This window comes from Chanos chanos, chromosome 12, assembly GCF_902362185.1.
Source record: "Chanos chanos chromosome 12, fChaCha1.1, whole genome shotgun sequence".
Taxonomy (NCBI): Eukaryota; Metazoa; Chordata; class Actinopteri; order Gonorynchiformes; family Chanidae; genus Chanos; species Chanos chanos.
The window spans coordinates 7,831,231-7,853,468 of record NC_044506.1 but is presented as its reverse complement, the minus strand read 5'-3'; the positions used below and the strand labels follow the sequence as shown (position 1 = coordinate 7,853,468).

Genomic DNA, 22,238 nt, shown 5'->3' with positions numbered 1-22,238 from the left:
TGAGCAAATCATTTAAAGTAATCATAGACAATTCATAACCGGAATGACAGCCCAACACTAAAAATACATTGAGATGACACAGATCTCTTTACTATAGCGGCTATTACGATTAGACATTATCTGGTGCTCTCACTGACTATCACTATCCGGTAGCATAGGGTGCAATGGCATGAGGCCAGCAGTCTGCGTAATGACCCTCCCAAGTCCTTGGTGGCTTGGTACAGCCTGAGTTAATGAGGGGTAAACATGATAAATGTCATTAACCCCACTTCCCTAGTGCTCCTGTCTGTTGAGCTGTCATTCTCTCAAGCTCTACTGAATAAACCTTATCACATCCACGTGGAGAGGACCTAACTCATAGCGCGCAGTCCAGGGACATGTTGTTTTTCTCTTGAGGAAGGAGGTTCGGGTGAGAGGTCAAGGTTGAAAATTTGTCATACCCAGCGACTGCCTCTATAAATAGGACTTTGCCATTACTCTAAGCTCACATGAACATGTGTCGCGACTGGAAACAGTCTTAAGGGAATTGGCCGTCTTTTTATTCCGCAAAGAAAACCTCTTTTTTTTTTTTTTTTTATCAGTGAGGCGTAAAATACTTTTTTTTTTTTTTTTTTTTAACGTTTCAAGTATGTCTCCTCCCGATTGTTACTGCACTGAATACGGCGGGCGACATCCCCACGCTATCCTTTTTAACATCTTGAGTCAAAAAGAGACCAATGACTTAAGAAACTGGGATTACTATACCACGTCTCACAACTGTCACTGCGAACAACGAAGGTTAGTGTGCCTCAGAAACCCAGAGAGTACCTGTCAGGCCGCCTCCGCCGTGCTTGTCAAAACCGTTCGGTTTATGAAAAGCTTACCTTCTTTCCACCACCTTCCACGTGGTGATCAGACGTTACTTCTTCGGAGCTGCTGGGTACCTCTCTTCATCTTGGGTCTCGCACAGGAACGCATTGCCTTTGAGGTGATGGACCTACCGGCAAACAGCATCCTCCGGAAGATACTCCTTAACGACCAAGAGAGCCACAGCGAACGGGAAACGGAGGACTGTCCGCCCACTCTCGCTGGAGTGCATAATTTGAAGCTGTGTTTGAACAAACTCTTGAGTCTGGACCTGAGTCCTAAAGAATACGCGTACCTCAAGGGTGCTTTGTTGTTTAATCCTGGTAAGATTTTCCCGAGAACTATTTGAAAGGCTCATATATAATTAATGTTGTGGATTTGTAACACGTTATGTGTGTCATAAATCTACGTAGTTCTGAAACATGAATGATGAGATGATTAATAATATGTCATGGGGCAGTATCATAATTTATAATGCAGACTGAATGCCTCCTCTCTAACCAGTCACACTGACTGCGTTAACGATCGAATGTCTTGTTTTTGCTACAGAGATCCGTGGACTGCGGTCTACCACGTTAATTGAAGGTCTACAGAAAGAAGCTCTGAGGGTGCTACAAGAAGTCATCCACACGCTGTATCCCAACAACAGAGATCGATTCACACAGATCCTCCTAACAGCCTCCTCTCTACAGACAATTGCCAAGAGCCTGGTCTCTGAATTATTTTTCAGACCCATTATTGGCCAGATGGACCTTCTAGAACTACTGAATGAAATTCTTTTCACCAAATAGGCCACATTTTACTCGTGAGGCAGAACTGAACTACACAGTGGGCATACAGTTAGTCTGTGTGGACCAGACTACCAATAGCCATCAGCTGATATTACTTTTGACTAGTCCATGAGGATGACTTGAACATAAGAATGTTTGTAGTGCATTGAGCATTTGTGACAGAGTACCTATTCAGAGTATATTTTCTACATTTATTTTTCTAATAAAAGCACTAAACTCTCTACTTGTTCGCTGGGATCAATATGTCCACACATTGAAGTGTCACAGGTTGTCATTACACAAGGCGAAGAGGAGTTAAATGTATTAACTTGAATTTGTCTCCCTCTTGTGGTGTGCTGTGGTTCCATACAATGGTTCTTTAAGCATGCAAATGACGCGGTTGCATTCAAAGTACAATGACACGATAACAGAAAACTACAAAGGACTATGAGCAATGACTAATTAACTCACTGAAAAATTGGTTTGTCAAACAAAAGTTAGATATTGATTACATGGTTATAAAGAGAAAAACTAGAGTGTATCTTGGCTTGTTTTTATTACATAGGAGCAGGTGATGAGAGCGAGGTTGCATTTGGTAACACAGACAAACATACAGAGTCAACAAGACTTCGCAAGTCATACACTGACAGGATTCTGGGCAAAGGCAAGTCCTGGAATGAACAACATGAGGGGAAAAAAGTCTCGTTAGCACCAAACAAATGAGTCATAAAGTAAACGTGTGGAAAGTACCATGAAATTCCCACAGGTAACTTCATCTGGCACTCTGTGTGCACACACAATCTCAGTCGCAGGAAAGGGTGTCAGGTGTTTAATTTGTTCTCTCAGCGTTTCTTTGTCTGGACACCGTAATTTGAGCCTGAAATTTTCTTTTTTAAAGACAGAACCACCTCACCTATTGTATGGGATTATTGGCATCAAATATGCAATTCCTCTAAGTAGAAGTAACCAGACAAACCAGTTACCGATCCTGTTTACAGTTGATGATAAGGCTCTGTTCACTTCATGCCATGCCACCGTGCCGTTCTAAGGTGACATTCAAGCAGAGGGCAATGAAATAATATGTCTTTTGTTTCGTTGACGAATAATACAGAGAAATGGACCTTAGACTATACCAACTAAAAACTTCATTACATTAGTCCAGTGTCTGAAAATATGAGTGTATCGGCGTCAACCTTCCACCAGCAGGTATATCAAGCCTCTGCAGTCCCAACGGTTTTTTTGGGGGGGGGGGGGGGGGGGGGGGGGGGGACAACACATTCTTAAGATGAACCATTGTTCTATAGAATGACTCACTCCCAAATTATTTGGCATAATCTATTTATACACAAATAGTGACGTGGTAATTACTCGCGTACTTGTCAGACCTCTTCCTGTCGGCCAGCAGTTGCCACAATCAACAAAGGCATATGGAAGCACTGTGACATTTTAGTGCTTGGACTGAACACTTCAGTGAAGTACCTGATGTAGGCTTAGATAAGATCATGTTTGTTGGGATGTACGAAAGCAGGGCACCGGCACATCGACATGAACGAAAGGTTATCGATGTTAGAGCGTCCCGGTCAGCAGGGCCGAGGCCGTTAAAAAAAACACAAAGCCAGAAACTCTGCAAAATGGCGAGAGGCAGGGCAGGCTCAAAACCCCGTTCCAGATGAGGTGTTCGCAAATTTTCCAATGAACTCCCATTTTCCAGAATCTGTCTGCAACCGTCAGTACTTAGACACGGACGGAATACTCATCACAATCAAATCATAAATGTGAATGACTGTTGCTCATTCAGTTCTGAAGTGTTTGTGTAATACCATAATGTGCTGACATCAACGTGAATGAAATTGTGACCCAATTATTTCAGTGAGGCAACACAAGGCTACTCGCTCACTTGGAGAATAACAAAGGTGTGCTTTCCAGTAGCATATCTGTGAACATAACATACTACAACTGCTTGGCCGGTTAGCGCTTTACACGGTTTGCACGTTGTAAGTAACCTATATGACAGTTCGAAGTTCAACTAGTCCTCCTCACATATGAAAACTCATCTAAGATCTGTGGAAAGTTTCCAGGCTCCTTTATCCCATCTTCTTGAAAGGCTTTCTCAAACATTTGTCTCAAGGACTTCTCCAAGCAGAGTAAACTGATACAGTACCTACCTTATCCCTAAGATAAGCACAACAACACGGTAAGTATTTATAATATTTAGAATACTTGAACAGCAATCCCACAAGTGGGTAACTGGTTAGCACTGTTGCCTCACAGCACGAAGGTCCTGGGTTCAAATCCCAGCCATCCCAGGTCCTTTCTGTGTGGAGTGCTTCCATTGGGTGCTCCCATTTCCTACCACCATCAGAGATGTTAGGGTTAATATTCCTGTCAATGGGAATATTGACCGAGGCACTGGCAAAAGAACTGGAGTTTGTCCCCGGGCGCTGTGGTGCACTGCAGCTGCCCACTGCTCCTAGTGTGTGTATAGGATTTCCTCGTATAGGGCTGGGATGACAATAAGGGATTCACAGTAAAGGATTTCATCATTTCTGTGGGTGTGTCAAGCTGTCTTACTGTACAGGTATGAGTTCTTGATAGACAATATGTCTTTTTTCCCCTCGTAAGATTTGACCAGAAAAATAACACTCTTAACTTTCCTGCGATCAGGTCACATGACACTTAAATTTACAATACGCAATGACAGCCTTTTAACCAGCCAATTCATTTTATTGAACATATATCACAGTTAAACAGAGACGAGTGTTCTTAAAGAGAATTTGAGCTAGAAGAATTTTCTGTTGAGAACCTTCATTGCACACAGATGACTGAAGATGAGGAAATTATAAAGGCAAAGCATAATTTATAATTATTTAAATTTACAACGGATAGATTACACTTTCTTGGACCCCAGGCCCATAAAGGTACATCACATTACACACAAAGTAGCATATAAAAGTAGTAAAGCATTAAAATCCAGCAATTATCAGATTTGTCACAAAGTTTCTTTTTTTTTTAAGCCGAGAAGCAGTTCTTTTTCTTTCTTTCTTTCTTTCTTTCTTTCATGAAGCTTTGTAGTCTTCCATTGAAAAAAAGTCTTTTTTGGGTAATGGCAAGGTAACCCAAATCTCAATAAATATGTTTTTTTTTTCTCAGCCAAAGATGACACTGAAAGGAAAACAGAGTGCGGAAATTTTCCTTCAGTGATCACCGACACAAAGTGCACTAGCGTATCTTTAAATCTGCCCCTTGCGCCTCGTGCTCCGGCACATTTGTTTGATAAAAATAAGGCGTTCCAGTATGCGGAGGTGAGGTAGGTTCAGATCTCCCTCCCTCCCGATTCCCTCTCCCCCCTCATTCACATCCAAATACAACTACAATGAAGCACTGTTAACATAGAAGAAAGTATGCCACATCAAAAAAAAAAAAAAAATTTACCACGTCAGTGGTCCTGCCTGACAAGACTGTTAAACCAGACCATCAAATGCCACAAGTCTGAATATGAATGTATACTCCTTATGTTCAACAAATATTTAATATATTAGAGTTTAGGGTTTTAGTTTTCTGTTTGTAGTCCACACAACTCCAGTTTTTTTTTCTTTCTTTCTTTTTCTTAAAGCTTAAAGCAATCTTCCATTGAAAAGTCTTTCTGGGTAATGGCAAGGTAACCCAAATCTTAATAAATATGTTTTTTTTTTTCTCTCAGCCACCGGTGACACTGAAAAGAAAAACAGAGTGTGCAGACGTTTTCCTTCAGTGTTACTTGCTCACCGAGAAGAACAGGAATCTACATCATCTTCCTTCATAGAAAGGACACTGTGGATCCACGGATGGTCTCCAGGCAGGGAAATGGCAGCAAGCCAAGGATTCATGTGCTGATGTATTTGTGGAGTAAAGGAGCCCCAGACGAGTCCGTGTCGGTTTCTCGGTAGCTCCGGGAGTACGGAGAAGAGAGTGTGGGAGAGTGAACTGCAGAGAATCACAGTTAATTTCAGTTGAGGATCCGTAAACAGAGCTGACATTTTAAAACTCTGGCAACAGAAACATTCCAGAAAACAGCACACAAAACTGCCCACATCTGAGCACTGACAGGACAACAGAAAGCAGAGACAGTACAGTACTTATTTTCAGTACTCTCTTATTTTCAGTAGCACATAAACTCTCAGCTTCAGAAACCATTATACAGAAGCCTACTATGCTGCTCAAATCAGTCTCATTCTTTTTATGAAAGCAAACTTCAGTGGACTTAACATTATACTGTTGCCATAAATTATTGTCCTGTCCTTGACCTGTAGAAAGGGTTTTCCCGTCACAAAGCATGACATTAAAGCACTATCAAGTCAGGCAACAGGACTGTACAGTTTCTTTTGAGGAGAAGAGACATTTAATAGTTCAGGTGACTGAAAGTGATCAAACGACTTTTAGACAAGAGGGTATTGTTTGTAACCATGAGTGATATGAGGCAACATATCCTGTTTGTGACCTCCCATTCCACAACAGCAGTGACTGGAGTGGTACACACATTATATAAACTAAGACAGGCACTAAGTAGCATTTGAAATACAGGTCAAGGGTACTTTCACATTCAAGAAAGGTTCTTTAAAGGCATTTAGTCTATGTTTGGAATGTGACCTATGGGTAGTATCAAGGAGAGACCAGTCACAACATCTCATTTATCAAATACTTAACTGTTACATTGGCAAACACTGTTCTCACTCTTACATTTAGTAACTGTTCTTATGTTTGATCAGGCTTTTGCATTTAGTTAGCTTGTCAAATCCTATACAGGATAAACAACAGAAGAAGAAACTCCTTACGTTGGTCACCATTAGCCCTCATCTGCCTGGCCCGCTTGTCAAACGGTGTCTCGCTTGAGATTTGGAAATCAATATCATCTTGATGGTCTGGAAAGAAAGTTTCACTTAAAACACATAGCACAGGTTTTAATCTGACATATAGATTTTACAAATCATAGTAATATTTCGGTAGGGAAGACTCACTTATTCTAGAAACATTTTGTTTACAGCAGCTCAATACACCACTATTCTAGAGTTTCTAAACTGACCATTTCAAGATCCTGATATTGTTTTCTTCTGTGGAACGCAATCTACAACAGAGTTAAAAATACATACAAGGACGTTCATAACACTAACCATTACTTGTGGGAAAATAGAAAAACCCATGGCTCAACTTACTGCCGTTGCTGTCTGTGCTGAACGTGGCTCTCATGGTTTCGTTGCCACTGTCAGGTGGAGTTTCCTGCCGTCTCACCGGGGGTCTCTTCTTGCTTTTGCGCGTGCTGAGACGGATGATCTCCCTCACTAGGCGAGTCTCGGCATCCTGCTCCTCCAGGTTATGCTCGTGGACAATTTCGTTGATGAGTTGGCTGATTTCCCTTGAGCGCTTTAAGAACATGGAATCTGACGTACACTTGGCCAATTCATCGATCTCAAACTGTGTGAAAACTTCTAGAAGTTTCCTGTTGATGAGCGAGTCAACGTCACCGTCACCCCAGTCGTCCTCATTCAGATCAGGACCATACAAACCACTGCTGCTCCTGTAAAAGGGTAATGTGTCCATTTCACGTGTAGGAGCACTATAGACGACTTTCATTTTGTCTAAACTCGGCGCTTCCACTTCACGACCGCAGATTCGGATATCTGGGTAAAAATCGTCCTCTGCCAGATCAGAGGTCACAGGCTCGTCCTTCTTTGGCTCTTCCTGTGAACTCTCATTTGCCATCAGACAAGGCACGCGTCTGCATACCCTGTACAGCCCGCAGGTCAACACGGTACACACAAATCTCCGACAGCTGGCCACAGATGCACAAGGTCCACAAACACGTGTCTCCGATGGAGGATCTGTTTGAGCGGGTAAAAAGACCACTTTCTCGAACTCTGTGCCATTGGTTTCCTTTCGGGGCACTTTGCGTTCTTTCGCGTAATGATTGACTTTGGGCTCCACAGGATCAACACAGCGCTCCTGATATGGCCTACCATCGGTACGACTGCTCCAAGATGAGGTGCGATCCAGAGGAATGGTCTCCCGTCCAGACCAGTCCGACTTTTGGGGATAGGGGCTGTGCGAGCTACCTTTACTCCTTCCAGACATGTCTCAATGGGTTCAGGGCCTGTGCAGGAAGTGATACATTAGAAATAAGGGGGGATGACTCGATGTTAATGGGAGATATGAGATTGCTAGAGCCTGGTTGTATTTATTTAGATCAGATAACTGTCAGAATTTTAAAGACCAGCAGATGCCAGTAAAGAGTCGGGTGTCAAGTCATTCGACCCCCGCCCCCCCCATACAATGACTTCAGCTCCGTCAATCGAACGCATCGCTCCGCCCTTCACAACGTCGTATTATAACAAACACTAACACTTTAATTCTAACAAAAATAAACAAATTGCTAAAGGTCGTCCGGTAGCTTTGAATAATGCTACTTTTCAAATATCCAAAATTGTATCGTGCGAAAGAAACAGCCAGAACAAATGTCGATCTCTGTGCGATTACTGACAATTCTTCAGGGTCAAAGGGGACTTCAGTGTGCTTTAAGCACCGTGGTCGCGAGAAAGCCAATAGGCCTGAAACCATACGTAACATCAAACATAAACATGCGAATTCAAATCATTCGTAGTGGTCCTGGAACAACGACCTCATACTGTCTAAAATCAAACATTCTGAACGAATCCCATAATCGAAAAGCGTTCTCTAAAATGAAAGACGATACTCATATTGTGCAATGGTAAAATCTGTTGGTGTGTGGCAGGTATTTTTTTTTTCAGCGGAGAACTGGTCATTATTCCAGATGTTAAGGTATAAGTTTACTCTACTTCAAAGCAACTTCGCGTTGGCGGTATAAACTTTTCAGAGCAGACTTCGACTGTAAAATTTTACTTACGGCATATGGAGTCAGTGTCGCAACTGGCTACTTAAAATTATGTTTTCCCGGAAGTCAGACGTATATCCAACAAAACGTTGACTGACCATAAGTTTATTCCGAACTTTAGTCGGGGCCTTATGAATTTCTTCCAAAGTCAAGTCATTTTCGCTTTGTTGACGGAAAGGCGTTCATGGCAGACCTGACCAGCACTTGTTCCGTGTGCACATTACTACCTGAAGCAACAGGTAGATTCCGTACTCCGGAACGCTGATGACGTAGGCCAATGCGGTGAATTCCCGAATCGTTTTTCAATACATTGCAACTGCTCTCAAACGAATTTTTATGGCAAGAATAAGTTTAAACATCTTAATCTAATTTAAGAAAACATGCATCTGTGCCGAACTGATTAAAGGGAATCTTGAGTCTGTTGAGCTCGGACAGTAGATGGCACCACCAGTCCAAAACAAGCGAACCAGTTAATCGACAGAGCAATGTGCCACAAATCAATAATTATACACCCCACAATGAAAGACTTCAGATTAAACATTTTATTCAAATACAAGACAATTCCAAGACAGAAGTACATGATCTGGAGATACAGCTTCTCAGAGAATGCTCAATCTTGAGTGCTTCAGATTCAAAAAATAAGAGCTGAGCACATCACAATTTCTATAGGTCATTACTCCATTTCATGGATGTGTTGGCTCTCAAAGCACAGCTCAGGACAGACCAAGTTTTATCCATCAAGATCTTTTATACAAACACACTGCACTTAAAAGGAGGTGGAAGTGTAGTCCATTATAGTTTAAGTGGAAGCCATTTCAGCAGCAGGTCCTTTGTTTGAATAACCTGCTCTAGAGGAACTTGGTCTCCCCAGAAGCAACCCCACCATATTTAAGGGAAACTTGGCAATACATAAAGCAGTTACAAAAATGTGATGTAGAGGAGCTCCCACCTAGATTGGAAGCTTTTCTGTAGCCACTTTACAAATTGCAATGCCCATTGCAGATGTTTGAGGAGCAAGACTGAGGCTTGTATTTCACTGGTAAGAACCAGCAGTGTGAGAGTTCTTTGGACTTGATAAACTTTGTCTATAACTACTGTTTGATTTTACTTTTTGCACAGGTGCTTGATTATACTGGCCCAACCTAGACATTGAATGAGGAATGTTGACGTCGTGAGTCAAGGAGGGTCCGTTTCCAGTCTGAGTGGAGGTATAACGACCAGAAGCCAAGGGGTTTCCACCGCTCATGCTAGTAACAGAAGCAATGTCTTGGGAGGAGCTTTTGCTGTAGCGACCAGGGCTTTTTCGGACCGTAATGCTCGTAGCATTTCGTGCTTGCGTACCTCCTCTCTGTGAGGTACTGTAACTCTGTCCAGAGATCCTTTGAGAAAATGGGGGGTTCTTGGACACGGTCGCACTGACCCTAGTCGGAGAGGAACTGCTGTATGGAAGTTTTGCAGAAGGAGAAGAAAGCTTACTTTGGCCCTGCTTTGCATCAGTGGATTTAGATGCGGGAGTGCTGATTCGTTGGATGATTTCTTGACCATTGGGGGCAGTCATGGTGATTTGTCGGCTACTGACGAGCGTTTGCCCTCTTTGGGCCAGATGATCATTTTGGTTGGTGGTAGCAGATGCAGCAATCCCAACCTGACTGAAGCCTTGCTGTCTAGAGGAGAGAGAGCCACGACTGGAGCTTGAGGTTCTGAGATTGGACAGAGGAGTGGTTCCTGGTTGATGCAAGCTTTGTCTATAGCGAACAGCAAGATTAGGAGATAGCCTCCTGATGATGCCACTCCCATACAGAGGTGGGACAGAGGTGTGGGAATGGGTGCCACTTTGGGTTGATGCATGTTGATGTCCAACGCTGCTAGGGTAGGATGCTTTAGAAGTGTGCCTTGCTGGTGGAGACACATTCTGTCTGGACTTCTGTTCAAACGGGCTTGATACTGGATTGAATGAACTTTGTGGGTGATCACCATACAGGGAATCTTGAGTGTAGGAAGTTGAAGCAAAGCTCGCTTCTTTTTTCGGTGATAGATAAGCGCCAGAGTTAACTTTACCAGGAGCCCTCTGCTTCTGAGCCAAAACAGAGCTGCTAGAGGAACGTCTGCTCACGGCAGGTTTAACTTTCACCCTGGTCACTCCCCCTGAGCCGCCAAGGGGAGATTTTACTCCTTTGGGGTTGTGTTTGGTGTTTCCTTGAACATTCTTAGTCCATGTCGAAGAGGGTTTTTGAAATTCCCGTTGTGCACTTGCACCAAGTGATGACTGCTGGTGAAAATGGCCCACGTTGTTGCTTGGGAAGTCCTGACTCAAGTCTTGACGCGAACTACTCGGTGGCATTTCTTGGTAACTACAAGGCTTTCCTTCATAACCAGTGAGGGTCTTACCTTTGAAAATGAAGATTTGAGAGTTCAACATGGTGTTCTACAGCCAAAAAAAACCTCAAAGTATGACAAAAATATTGTGAAATTTACACCGTATTCTTACTTTCAGATCCATAACTGCTCACTTGAAAAACAAGAGCTGAGCCGATTAATATCCTGCAAAGCAAAACCATTCATCAGCAACAAGGGGTTAAAAAAAAAGTCACTTTGTTATCAGCACATATTTGTGATCCACTCACCATAAACTGATTCCAAAGATCATGCTGGATAACCAAAGTAACCATACACAACAGCAACAACAACAACAACAACGAAATGCAGTCCTCAAACAATTGTGATACTTTGGGACTGGTTTGCTTTTTTTTTCCAACACAGCTCCAAGGGAATTTTTGTTGTTGCTCCAAGCTCCAGCTATGAGCCTGTTGATGGCTGATAAGTAAATTATGCACAGGTGATAATCGTTATCACTTTAGGTCAGTAATTAGAGAGCTGGAAGGTTTAGACAGTCAACACAAAACAGCGTTTTTACTTTTTTTAACACATTTTGAGCCGTTGGAAAAACTATTGGCGAAATGGAATTGTCAGATGCTTTGATTCAATTATATTTTTTCAGCTCCGTGTGTATCCTGACCCTATTGTTATAGCTGTTGAGCTCTGTTTCTTAGTTAGCATGATTAATGATACTCCATTCCCTGCACTCCTAATACTGCTGACACTCATATAGCTGCTCTCCACTAATATACAACCTGACCTAATCCTGTTACCTCAATTTTGCTCATTAAAAATGAGGCTTTTTCACAACTGTCGATCAAACAGACCAGGGGTAAGAACTGGATTGTCCCCTCCTGTCAGCCTGGCTGACTTGAAAATGGCTGAAGGATTGCCTATAACCCATCACCAGGTCAACGGGTATAATTTCTTATGCCTTAACTGTTGGACCGGACCAAATGAACCGTTTTGTTCTGCTCTGAAAGAGGTGAGAGAGAGAGAGAGAGAGAGAGAGAGAGAGAGCAGCGAGTGTCTATGTTTTTTAGTGTGACTCACTTCAGTTCTCTCCACATGAATACTGTCAATCCCATCAAATCCTCACACAAAAACACACACCCACACACCCACACTGATCGTATGTGTGCACACATGTCACACATTGTCGAGAGCGCTCACACTTTACATCCCCCTATCATGGCCCTTTGATCGATGAAATCATTACTGTCGTCTTCCCGCAGATCCGAGGGTGTATGAGTGAGCTGGAGCCGTCTGTCCGACGACGCAAGTGGACTTGGAGGACGAGAATATCTGTCACATTGGCCTACTTTCCCTGGCATGTCATTTCATCAGCCATATTGTCCTTTAGAGCACACAGAAAATGAGAGAGAGAGAGAGAGAGAGAGAGAGAGGCAGTGAGGCAAAGTGAGAAAATCATCTCTTATTGATGACGGGTCTTCCAGGGCTATTTTGACTGTATAACTCCGGTGTGTAGCTGTGGAGACACTCGGATGTGTGCACGCGTCGTTCACGGGACACATAAACAGGATGGGCGACGAAAGATCCCGCCGGCCCCGTAGTTTAATCCATACGGTGTACGATAGATCTCACAAGCCACGGAGGACAGTTTTTACGGCCTTCCCGTTTCCTGCGAATGAAATACGGGAGTGAAATATACGACTTGGCTGTCAAACCCTGGTTTTTTTTTGGCCGAACAGCTCCCCTGTCGACAGGCAGCGCCCCTCAAGGCTTTTGTTTCGGCTCTGTCGTGGCGCACCTGTGTCTAATGTTCGGGGGTTCCTTGAAGAGTTTGATTAGATGAATAAGTCGCGTCCGTTCGAAGCTGGAACAAAGGACTGTGCGTGTCACTTCCCGTCGAGAGGAGCACCCCCCCCCCCCCCCCGCCGCATTAGGCTGTTTCTCCCGATAAGAAGTTGTTTCTGTCTCGAAAGGGGAGGGGGTTGGGGGGCGGACGGTGGGATATGATTATCCTTTCACTGACATCAGCAAAAATGATTTTAGCGGCAAGCCATTTTTTTCCCCCTCTATGGTCGACTGTCTTACTCAGTACAAAAGAAAAGATAGAGAAAAGGTTTCATAAATCATGTTGGAAACAGGCGTCATTAATCAGAGCAAATGAGTCCGGAGCCCGAAAAATGTTCTCCATCACTGAAGCAAAATCTGCCTCATCTGTGGAAGTCTTCTCATTTTCTTTCATATTTTTCGAAGAGTCCGGGCATTGTAAACAAACTCCATTGCCACCACTCCAGTTTTATAGAGCTTTTGGTAGCGGATGCATATTTAAATTGTGACTTGCAGTAAGACTTTTTGAATGCGTTTCCATATATCATCTATCCGGCTTCTTCCAGACTGTTTTGTTTTCCACTTGAATGGGCAAATTGGTGGTTCTGACAAATGCTACCAAACTCCTCTCCAGCCTTGCGTTGTGCGCACACAGACTCGACAGAGGTGCTCCGGGCCTCTGATGCTTGGAGGAGACATAACTATTCGGCATCAAATTCAGGATTTATGTAATCCAGGGTCAATCAGGAACATTTCTCATCTATCAGGAAAAAGAACACTGAGCTCAGCTGGTGTCTGCTGACATTTAATCACTGTAGAAATGAACATCGCGGTTGACGTGGGAGAAACATGCTGTCTTACAGTTCTGTCTCTCCTATACCAGCGCAGTGCTGAAGCATTTCTGATGCCTGAGTGTGAACAGGAAGGCATGCTTTGTTTTGTTTTTTTTTTTGATTGATTGTAGTTTTCTGCCGCACGTCTTTATGTTTAGAAAAGATGTTCTAATCAAAGACGGAAGTAGACGCAGTCAACAGCGGGGCAGATGGCATCTTCCCTCTGGAAGAATCTGCCCTTTGACCTCCAGAACGTTCTCCTTCAATTCGACCAATCGCGTCGAGCCAATCCCAGCTGGGTGCGCCGAACCTCCTCCTGCTAGAGCATCTGGTCTGGCATTTCAAATAATGAAGGTAATAACAATAACCTGAGGCATAATGAGCTTCATGCCCCTCCCTTCAGACAAACAGGAGGTCAAGTCACCTGGGGAGAGAGACGTACCAAGCTCGTGCAACACCCATCATTCCAAAATTCATAATTAAAAACGCTTCCTCTCCCCCACCTGTTTATACGGTCTCTCTCATTAACCACCGTTAGCTTCATTCCAAAGTCAGTGATATTGTTTGATTACACCCTCAGACAAATCTCAACAGCTTACAATAGCTGTGAAATGTAAAGACACATTGATATTCTTCTTCTTTGGCCCAATTTGTGTGATGTGATTTATGAGAAAAGAGGCAAATCAGATTAAAGCTAAGTTTGAGTAATTGTCCTTTAGTTATTTGCTCATATTATGGGCCATTGCCTAATGTGATTGGAAAAACACTTGATTCCACAAGACTTGCTCTATTGACCCTGTGGCAATGCTCAATACAGCAACTATTGATGCTGAGTCAGATGACGATGTGGATGAAGAACGGTCGTCGTACCGATTCGGTCGGGAAACACGACAGGGCGCAAAATTAACAGGAACGATGCAGATTAGCACACCAATCTGCAAATGGCTGGATTTACCCCCTCCCTCCATTAATCTTGTAGCCAGATCAAGAATTGTTGTTATCGACGGATGGCTTGATGGTGTTTTCGCCGAATTGGGCCAATTCATCTTCGGATGGTATTTCCCTCCCAAGACTCCCTTTCTTAGGAGTATCACAGAGGGGGTCTTTGTGCTTCTGTTTGTTTGTTTCTTTCTTTATTTATTTATTCAAGACCACACAGGAACATTTCGACAATGAAAAGACACAAGTAGAAGATATCAATACAGAGAGTCATAAACAATGCCAAAGGTTTGGGGCTTCTAGTCTGGTGCAAAACTAAATCATTTATCATCTGTAAAGTTATTGAGAGAGACAGACATGCTCCAGTTACATCCAATCGTGCCAAATTAAAGGACACAGGCACAAAGGACCAAAAAAAAGAAAAAAGAAAAAAAGAGAAACAATCACTCATTCAAATATCATTTGAGTTCATCTTCCTCTTAGCAACCACATCTACAACATAACAAAAGTCCTCACCCGCCCTACGGCCAGACATGTCGTCAGTCAAGCAGTCAAATGGAGGAGAACAGTACCCACAACACAGGCCCAAACTGGGAAAGCTACAGGGGAAATCCTGAGATGTGGAGACTCTCTAGTGGTCCTGCATTAGCCGCCAAGTTACAGTCAGAGACAACACTCACATTAAAGAACAGCTATGGGGTTTAAATTATGAGGACAACAGAGAGTGGTTTTATTGTTGTGGTCGGGCAGTTGGCTCCAATTTGCATTTGTTTATGATTTTGAGCCGAATCCCCTCCCCCCCCCCCCCCCCCCTCCCCCCCCACTCCTTTTACCATATACTGTTTTCACCATGAGAAAAGTTGAAAATTATGTCTGGAAAGGGAGTACTTCAAATATATCTCCGGTTTTATTACATGAATTATTGAATGATAAATTAGAGCACATATAAAGTGCTTCTGGGGTTGTACAGTATTTTTCACATAATCTTCGTCTGTGAGTAGCGGACTCAGGGATTTGTGCATGCGTGTGTGTGTGTGTGTGTTTAGTGCTGTCCCTTATGAAAAATAGGGCAAAAGGAGGTGTTAATGGGTGTCTTTTCAGCTGTACCAAGCCCGTCGCTACCTCTCCAAACACAATTATCTGCCATTGATCAAATGTACATTAGAACAATAGAGAGGGTCCACGGACATTGGGATGTTTTATTATAGGCCTTTTGTCACTGGGCTGGTCAGACGCGTTTGACCGGGTCGTGCAGACAAGCCTGCGTAAATACGATGGACCGATGGGTGCTGTTTTAATGTGGGGGGGGGGTTGTTATATGGGCTGCATTTGCACATATAAGTCAACAGTTTTGCCATATGTTTTTATTGCAAACAGAGCTGACAGCCTCTCTTTCTCTCGCTCTTTCTCTCTCTCTCTCCTCTCTCTCTCTCTCTCTCTCTCTCCTGCTCTCTCTGCTTTTTTCTTTTGGTAAACAATAATATTTAATATGGTGGGGACATTTCAGTCTGAAAATCTTTTGCCATAAGCAGAAATGTGTTTTCAATAGACCAATTAATCATTTTCTGGTCAGACTGTAAACAAACAAAACAAAACAAAACAAAACAAAAACAAAAACCAAATGATTCAACTGTTTGCTGGGATCACTAGGGGGTGATATTTCGACTGGGGTGCAGAGAGGTGACCCCTTCTGTTGTCACAGACACGATGACGAGTGTCCCCAGAGGCAGGTGAAGCCTATTTAAACAGACAATGAGTCTATGCTGAGTCATAGCCCCACTGGCCCAATACACCCACCAGAGTGTGTCATTGCCCAAACAAAAAAAAAAAAAACGCTGGGGAGATACAGACAGAGAAAGAGTGAGGGGAACTTTTTTGGGGGGGGGGGGGGGGGGCAGGATTTAAGCAGTGCAGGAGATGAGAAAATGGTCATAAAAAGACGGAGTCACACTTTTTTTTTTCGCTCTGGATGAGTGCTTCCGTTAAATGAGTAAATGTAAATGAAGAGACTGACTCTCAGAGGAGGAGAGAGAGAGAGAAAGAGAGAGAGAGAGAGAGAGAGAGAGAGAGAGAAAGAGTGAGAGGGAGAGAGGGAGAGAGAGAGAAAGAGAGAGAGAGAGTGAGAGAGAGAGAAAGAGAGAGAGAGAGAGAGAGAGAGAGAAAGGGAGAGAGAGAGAGGGAGAGGGAGAGAGAGAGAGTGTGTGAGAGAGAGAGAAAGAGAGAGAGAGAAAGAGTGAGAGGGAGAGAGGGAGAGAGAGAGAGAGAGAGGGAGAGTGAGGGAGAAAGAGTGTGAGAGAGAGAGGGAGAGATCATTACAGGAGACAGAGATGGCAAAAAGACAGGAATACAGAGTGATGATTACAGAGAAGCTGAACATTTTACGTAGACAGAGGAAGAGAGAGAAAGAGAGAAAGAGAGACAAAAAGGTTGTAACTGTCTCCTCGAATCCTATTTGCCAACCAATCCCGATGGTAAGTCAGATGGTACTGGTCGGGTGTCGTCATGCGGCTGACTGTTGTGGGTTTTCCTTTTAAAGTGTCCAATGTTTTACAGATGTGCAATTCACTTTTGAAGTCATATTCTCTATCATGGCCATTAAATTTACTTTAATGGTGCCAAGATGTTTCCCTCCAAAAAAACAAAACAAACAAAAAAAAAAAAGAAAGAAAAGAAAAGAAAAGAAAAGAAAAGAAAAGAAAAAGTCAGAACCCTGTCTACACATAAATGGCTAATTGTGAAAGAAGTTTTTTTTTTCTTTTCAAAAAGCAAAGCAGAAACACTGAGCACTTTTTTAATTTAACAGTAAAAAAACCACACTGCAAGCCCTCGCTAAAAAGAAAAAAAAAAAAATATAAAAGCAGAATGAATTTGTCTCTTCAACAACAGCCCACTGGTCTCATAGACTCGAATGTCTTTGAGCTCGTTAAACAGCCAGCATGCTGGAATGTCAGTAGAAAACCAAAAAAGAAATTAAAATCTGCAAGATATTTTGTCTTTCCAATTGAGCTGCCCATGAGGGAAAGCGGTGGATGCATTAATCTTTAGCGCTGCAGTTTGGCACAGTGGTGTCCAGCTGGACGAGGAGAAATAAACTGGGTTTTTTTTTTGTTTTTTTGTTTTTTTTTCACGCGTTCAGCTCGTCAGACAATCATAAATTCGAGGCTAATTGAGTAAATTTGTCCTTTCGTTTTTAACAAGCCTGCCACATTCTCGTGCACAGGGAGCTATTGAAAAGGACAGAAGTGGTTTGTAAGCTGCATGCTCTATGACAGCCTCACGTACCACCTGCTGAAGATAAACGTCTGCTATAGCTCCGTAAAACCTGTTGAATTTTACTCATCAATAGCATTAAGCACTTATTGCTCAAGTGGGTTCACATCTTTGGGAAAATGAGACATCCTCAGTGTCCAACAAAAGGGCAATTACAGCAAAAGAACAATGATGCTGCTAGGAGCCCACATGCCTCTATAACGTCAAAAAAAAAAAAAAAAAAAACCTTCCCACAACCGAGCGGTTGGTTAATGCATTTTTCATGAAACGTGACACAAAACTGGAAGGAACATCTTCACATGGACTTTGTCTGAAGTGTAGAAGCCAGAAATGATGACTTCGTCCCTGACAGTGGACATGTCACGAATCTGGACATTGTCATTTCCTGAGGGACAAATACGGTTCGGGCTTCACTTACAGTGTAGTCATAATGGCCCCTTTGTGAATGAGTGGAGGGGTAAGAACTATCACAGAACATCTTAGCTCCAAGACACAAAGAACATTTCAAAGCACTTGTCATGAGTTAGTAGAGTCTCCCTTTGTCTCACGGCAGTGGGCTCATTTGTTTTCTCCTCTTTATGCAAATTTCTCACTTTATAGTGTTTCTTTCAAAACAAAACAAAACAAAAATGAGTGAAGTCACAGACATGACAATACTCGTATTGTAACATGTGGGTCAAGTTGTAAAATATATGAAGTATCTGAAATGTGAACTACTTGGAAACTTGAACTGCAATATGATTAACGTCATTTGTTAGCAAAAGACATCAGAATTTGTGAGTGATAGGCAAACCCCCCCCCCCCCAAAAAAACCCAAGGTATGATTAAGAATGAATTAAAAGCAAACATGTGGAACGCAGGATAATGCTCTTGGCTACAAATACACAAAAAACCCAAATGGACAGGTATTCAAAAGGTCAAAACTTTATTTATTTAGCATGCAGAATAGACTCTGCCATTATGACAACCACATAGATGCTTCAGGTAATTGACATGTTGTATTTGATTCCTGGCGAGTCAAATCGAGTAAACATTTTACATTTCACATCCCTCTTACAGGTTTTTATTATTATCTTTTTTTATATATATAAAACAAACATTCATCTGTGTTCAGTAACCTGGATGCAAATATATCAAATATGGTAATGGCTGTGTTACGGACCAAAAAAAAAAAAAAAAAATGCAACCATATCAACCAAGTAGAAACCTAATAAAACACATATCTGGAAGACATTATAGGTTTTTTTTCCTCCCCCAAAAGCCATGTCATTTTCAGTCTTTTTTCAGGCACATTAAGACATGTTAGAAGTGTCATCCCACAGACCACTGTGACAAACAAAGCCCATGATAAAATGAACATGACATATTATGGGCAAGATCAATTATTGCCATTTCAATATCAAACAACTCATGTTTACTCCCCTTGTTTCGTAAAATACACGTCGAGTGAAATTGTGTAAGTGTGTTAATTTAACATATAGCAAGAAAGACCAAACGTTGATCTATAATACATTACAGATCTTTTGGCAAAGCAAGTACAATAGATTTTTGATGCTGTGCTTAAAGGGGGGGGGGGATAAAAGTCCTTTTAGCGAAGGCCCGAGAATCATCTGTATCTTATCATTACAAAGTCCTTTAAACAGAAAAAGCTGGAACACTCATATGACAAACTAAGCCAGGCTCTCCTTCAAAGTGCGAGCGGACCTTCTGCTGTCTTCTAGAAAGAGGGTTCTCTGTGCGCAAACTCCATCCAGGGGCTGGTTCTCATCATCTTGACAATAAAACGAAGAGAATAAAAACAAAGCAATGTTTCTTCCGCCAGAAAAAGAAAAAAAATGAAGGACCAGAGATTTCCGCAGCTGGCTGACTCCTCTTGTTTGCGAAAAAGGTCCCCCCTGTTCCCCCCCCTCCAGTTTCTAGCAAAAGAAGGACCAAACCCCAGATCCAAGGAAAGCTGGTTTTTTTTTTGGTGGGGGGTGGGGTGGGGGGGGGGTATGCGGTGCCCTCCCTTGTGGAATTCTCTGTAGAGTAAGCCGCCTGCATTCTTCGTAGGCACCCTGCGGCTAGAGGGGACAGAAGACCAGAACATTGACCCCGCTGCTTGTGGCTCGATTCTTTAGGAAATCATGCCTGGAGCAGGAAACTAACTGCATCTCATTAATTCACAAAACCCTCAGACTTAACCTGCTTCAGCGGAGAAATCCCTCTAAAACACCGCTGAAGCAGTACTCGGTGCGTGGGGCTTCCGGTCCAGTCACGGGGAGACCAAGGCACTTAACTGTAACACGATCACAAATTGAAATGGAAGTAACTGGGGCAGGGGGGCAAGGCAGTTCTCTTTAATGGTTTTTGGCCATATATTGGTGTAATTCACCAGTTTGCCTTGGTAACAGTGAGGCAGATGCTTCACTGATGCAGTTCTCTGAGGACAGTTGGTGGGAGGTGGGGAAAGGTGCCTGTGTCTGTTTGTGTGTGTGTGTGCGTGTGTGAGAGAGAGACAGAGAGAGAGAGTCTTTGTGTGCTTGGTAAAACAGAATTAAGAGACACTTGAGAGGGACAGGCAGTGCATGCTTTCGAGATGAAAAAAAAAATTATAAGCCTAATTCATTATCAATGTCCATATTTACAATAAATGTATACAGGTTTCCATAGACCCCCTTGAAGTATAAACCAATTAGAAAACAAGTTCAGTGGAGTTTTTTATGGGAAGAGCTTTTTTTTTTTTTTTCTTAATAGTAGTGTCCAATCAGATGTCGGCTGACGTGGAAACCTGCGAGAGTCGGGGGTCCGAGTCGATCTCGTAACGGTAGTGGTAGCCTTCCCAAACCTCTCGACAAGCATCACGCATGTCGTAGATTCGCTTCTTAATGCCTTTGCGGTTCAGATAAAGCACAAAGAGAAACATCAGACCGACAAAACCTAACACAATACCCAGGAACACGTAAGAGGTTTGAAGGGCCAGATTATCGCCCTCTCCTGCCCGATGACACCCCAGCGCCAGTTCTCCTACTGTCAGCAGTGACGTATTTCGCAAGTCAGCAGGGAACGCGCACACTACATGCTCCATGTCGCCTACTCTGCTCTGAGACCCGTTGAGCCAGGTAGCAAAGGATTCAATCCCACAGGTGCAGGTGTAAGGGTTCTCCCCGAGGAGGAGCTGTGTCCTGGGGAGGTGCTCCAGCTCCCTCAAGCCCTCCTCCTGGAAGGTCTTGAGAGCGTTGAGAGTGAGATCCAGCTCCTCCAAGTGCTCCAGCCCCGTGAAGGTATCGTTGTAGATGGCCACCAGAGAGTTGTTGGCCAGCTGAAGACGGCGTAGGCTGCCCAGATGGGAGAAGATACGTGGGGGCAGGTAGATCAGGCTGTTGCTTGACAGGTCCAACACCTGGAGGCCACCGAGGGTGCTCCAGCGAAGGGCGGTCGTCAAGTCAGTGACAGATGAATGATTGTAAAGTGCACGGCTGAGGTTAAGCTCTCGTAACACACGGCTCTGCACCGTGAAAGCCTCTGGGTGTATCAGGGTCAGCTGATTGCTGCTCATATCAAGAGAGCGTAGGTTCCTTAGGCTGGAGAAAGTGTGAGACTCCACTTCGAAAATTCTGGACAGAGGGGAAAAAAAAAAAAGAGAGAGAGAAAAGTCAGCCACATATATGAATCATGAATTTCTCATTAAAAAGCTATTAAATCTGTCACTTTGGGAAAAGAGTAACAACCAGATAGGATTTATAAATATATTGCCATTCTCAGACAGCCGTTACCCAGACAGCAATATTGTCTGACTGGTGAGGACTCGCTTCAAAATTATGATGAGAGCAAACTATGTCATTTGATGGCAACTAAAAATGAAAAAGACTTATTTTAAAAGTCTTGCTGGATATGCCAACATCTACTTAACTATGTTGAATTCAAGTTTGTTTACTAATACTTTTAAATAATACTTTTTTTTTTAAAAGACCCTTACCTGTTATTGCTCAGAGACAAAGTTGTCACATTTTCGAGCCCTCTGAAGGACTCTGGTCCGATTCGGTCGATTTGGTTGCCCGTAATGAACAAATTTTTCGTGTAGCCGGGAATGCCGGTTGGAATATTCTGCAAGTCTTTAGAAACACACTTCACAGTTTGCGCAGCTTCCGAACATTCACAGCGTGGAGGGCACGATGATGCGTGCACAGAGAGTGCGTACACAAGCGCTAGTAAAACCACCCGTAGACCCTGATTAAGCATTTTGGAAAAAAAAGCATAAAACTTACTAAGACCCTAAGTCGCTTCACGAAAGAACAGGGAAGTCTTGAAAAAATAGCATTTCACGTACTCTGACTTCAAACTAGCGAAGATTCAGAAAGAGTTTCTTCGCAATTTAATCTGATTTATTTTCTCTTCTACGCGCGCGAGACTGGATATCGAATGACTTAAGCGGTACCATTCATTTAAACCTATACCTGCGTCTAGCTCTCTCCTGTGCTGACGAGCATGGAGTGCGGAGACTTTCCGGGAGCAGTCAGAAATCCAACACACTCTACCCTCGCT

At 43.0% G+C, this 22,238-nt stretch overlaps 3 protein-coding genes across 3 annotated transcripts; 1 reads left to right on the top strand and 2 right to left on the bottom strand.

Moving 5' to 3' along the window:
• The first annotated feature begins 495 nt into the window (after positions 1 to 495).
• Positions 496 to 1,860, top strand: nr0b2b (nuclear receptor subfamily 0, group B, member 2b). The gene is made up of 2 exons (XM_030788889.1): positions 496 to 1,169; positions 1,396 to 1,860. The coding sequence occupies exons 1-2, from the start codon at positions 629 to 631 to the stop codon at positions 1,635 to 1,637; spliced, it is 783 nt and encodes a 260-aa protein (XP_030644749.1). The 5' UTR covers positions 496 to 628; the 3' UTR covers positions 1,638 to 1,860.
• Positions 1,861 to 5,162: 3,302 nt separating this feature from the next.
• kdf1b (keratinocyte differentiation factor 1b) lies at positions 5,163 to 8,674 on the bottom strand. Its single transcript, XM_030789045.1, has 4 exons — positions 8,512 to 8,674; positions 6,806 to 7,740; positions 6,428 to 6,514; positions 5,163 to 5,579 (listed from the first exon to the last, which is right to left on the bottom strand). The coding sequence occupies exons 2-4, from the start codon at positions 7,719 to 7,721 to the stop codon at positions 5,479 to 5,481; spliced, it is 1,104 nt and encodes a 367-aa protein (XP_030644905.1). The 5' UTR covers positions 7,722 to 7,740; positions 8,512 to 8,674; the 3' UTR covers positions 5,163 to 5,478.
• Positions 8,675 to 20,460: 11,786 nt separating this feature from the next.
• Positions 20,461 to 21,935, bottom strand: tpbg1b (trophoblast glycoprotein 1b). Its single transcript, XM_030789477.1, has 2 exons — positions 21,673 to 21,935; positions 20,461 to 21,310 (listed from the first exon to the last, which is right to left on the bottom strand). The coding sequence occupies exons 1-2, from the start codon at positions 21,933 to 21,935 to the stop codon at positions 20,461 to 20,463; spliced, it is 1,113 nt and encodes a 370-aa protein (XP_030645337.1).
• Between the last annotated feature and the right edge of the window lie 303 nt (positions 21,936 to 22,238).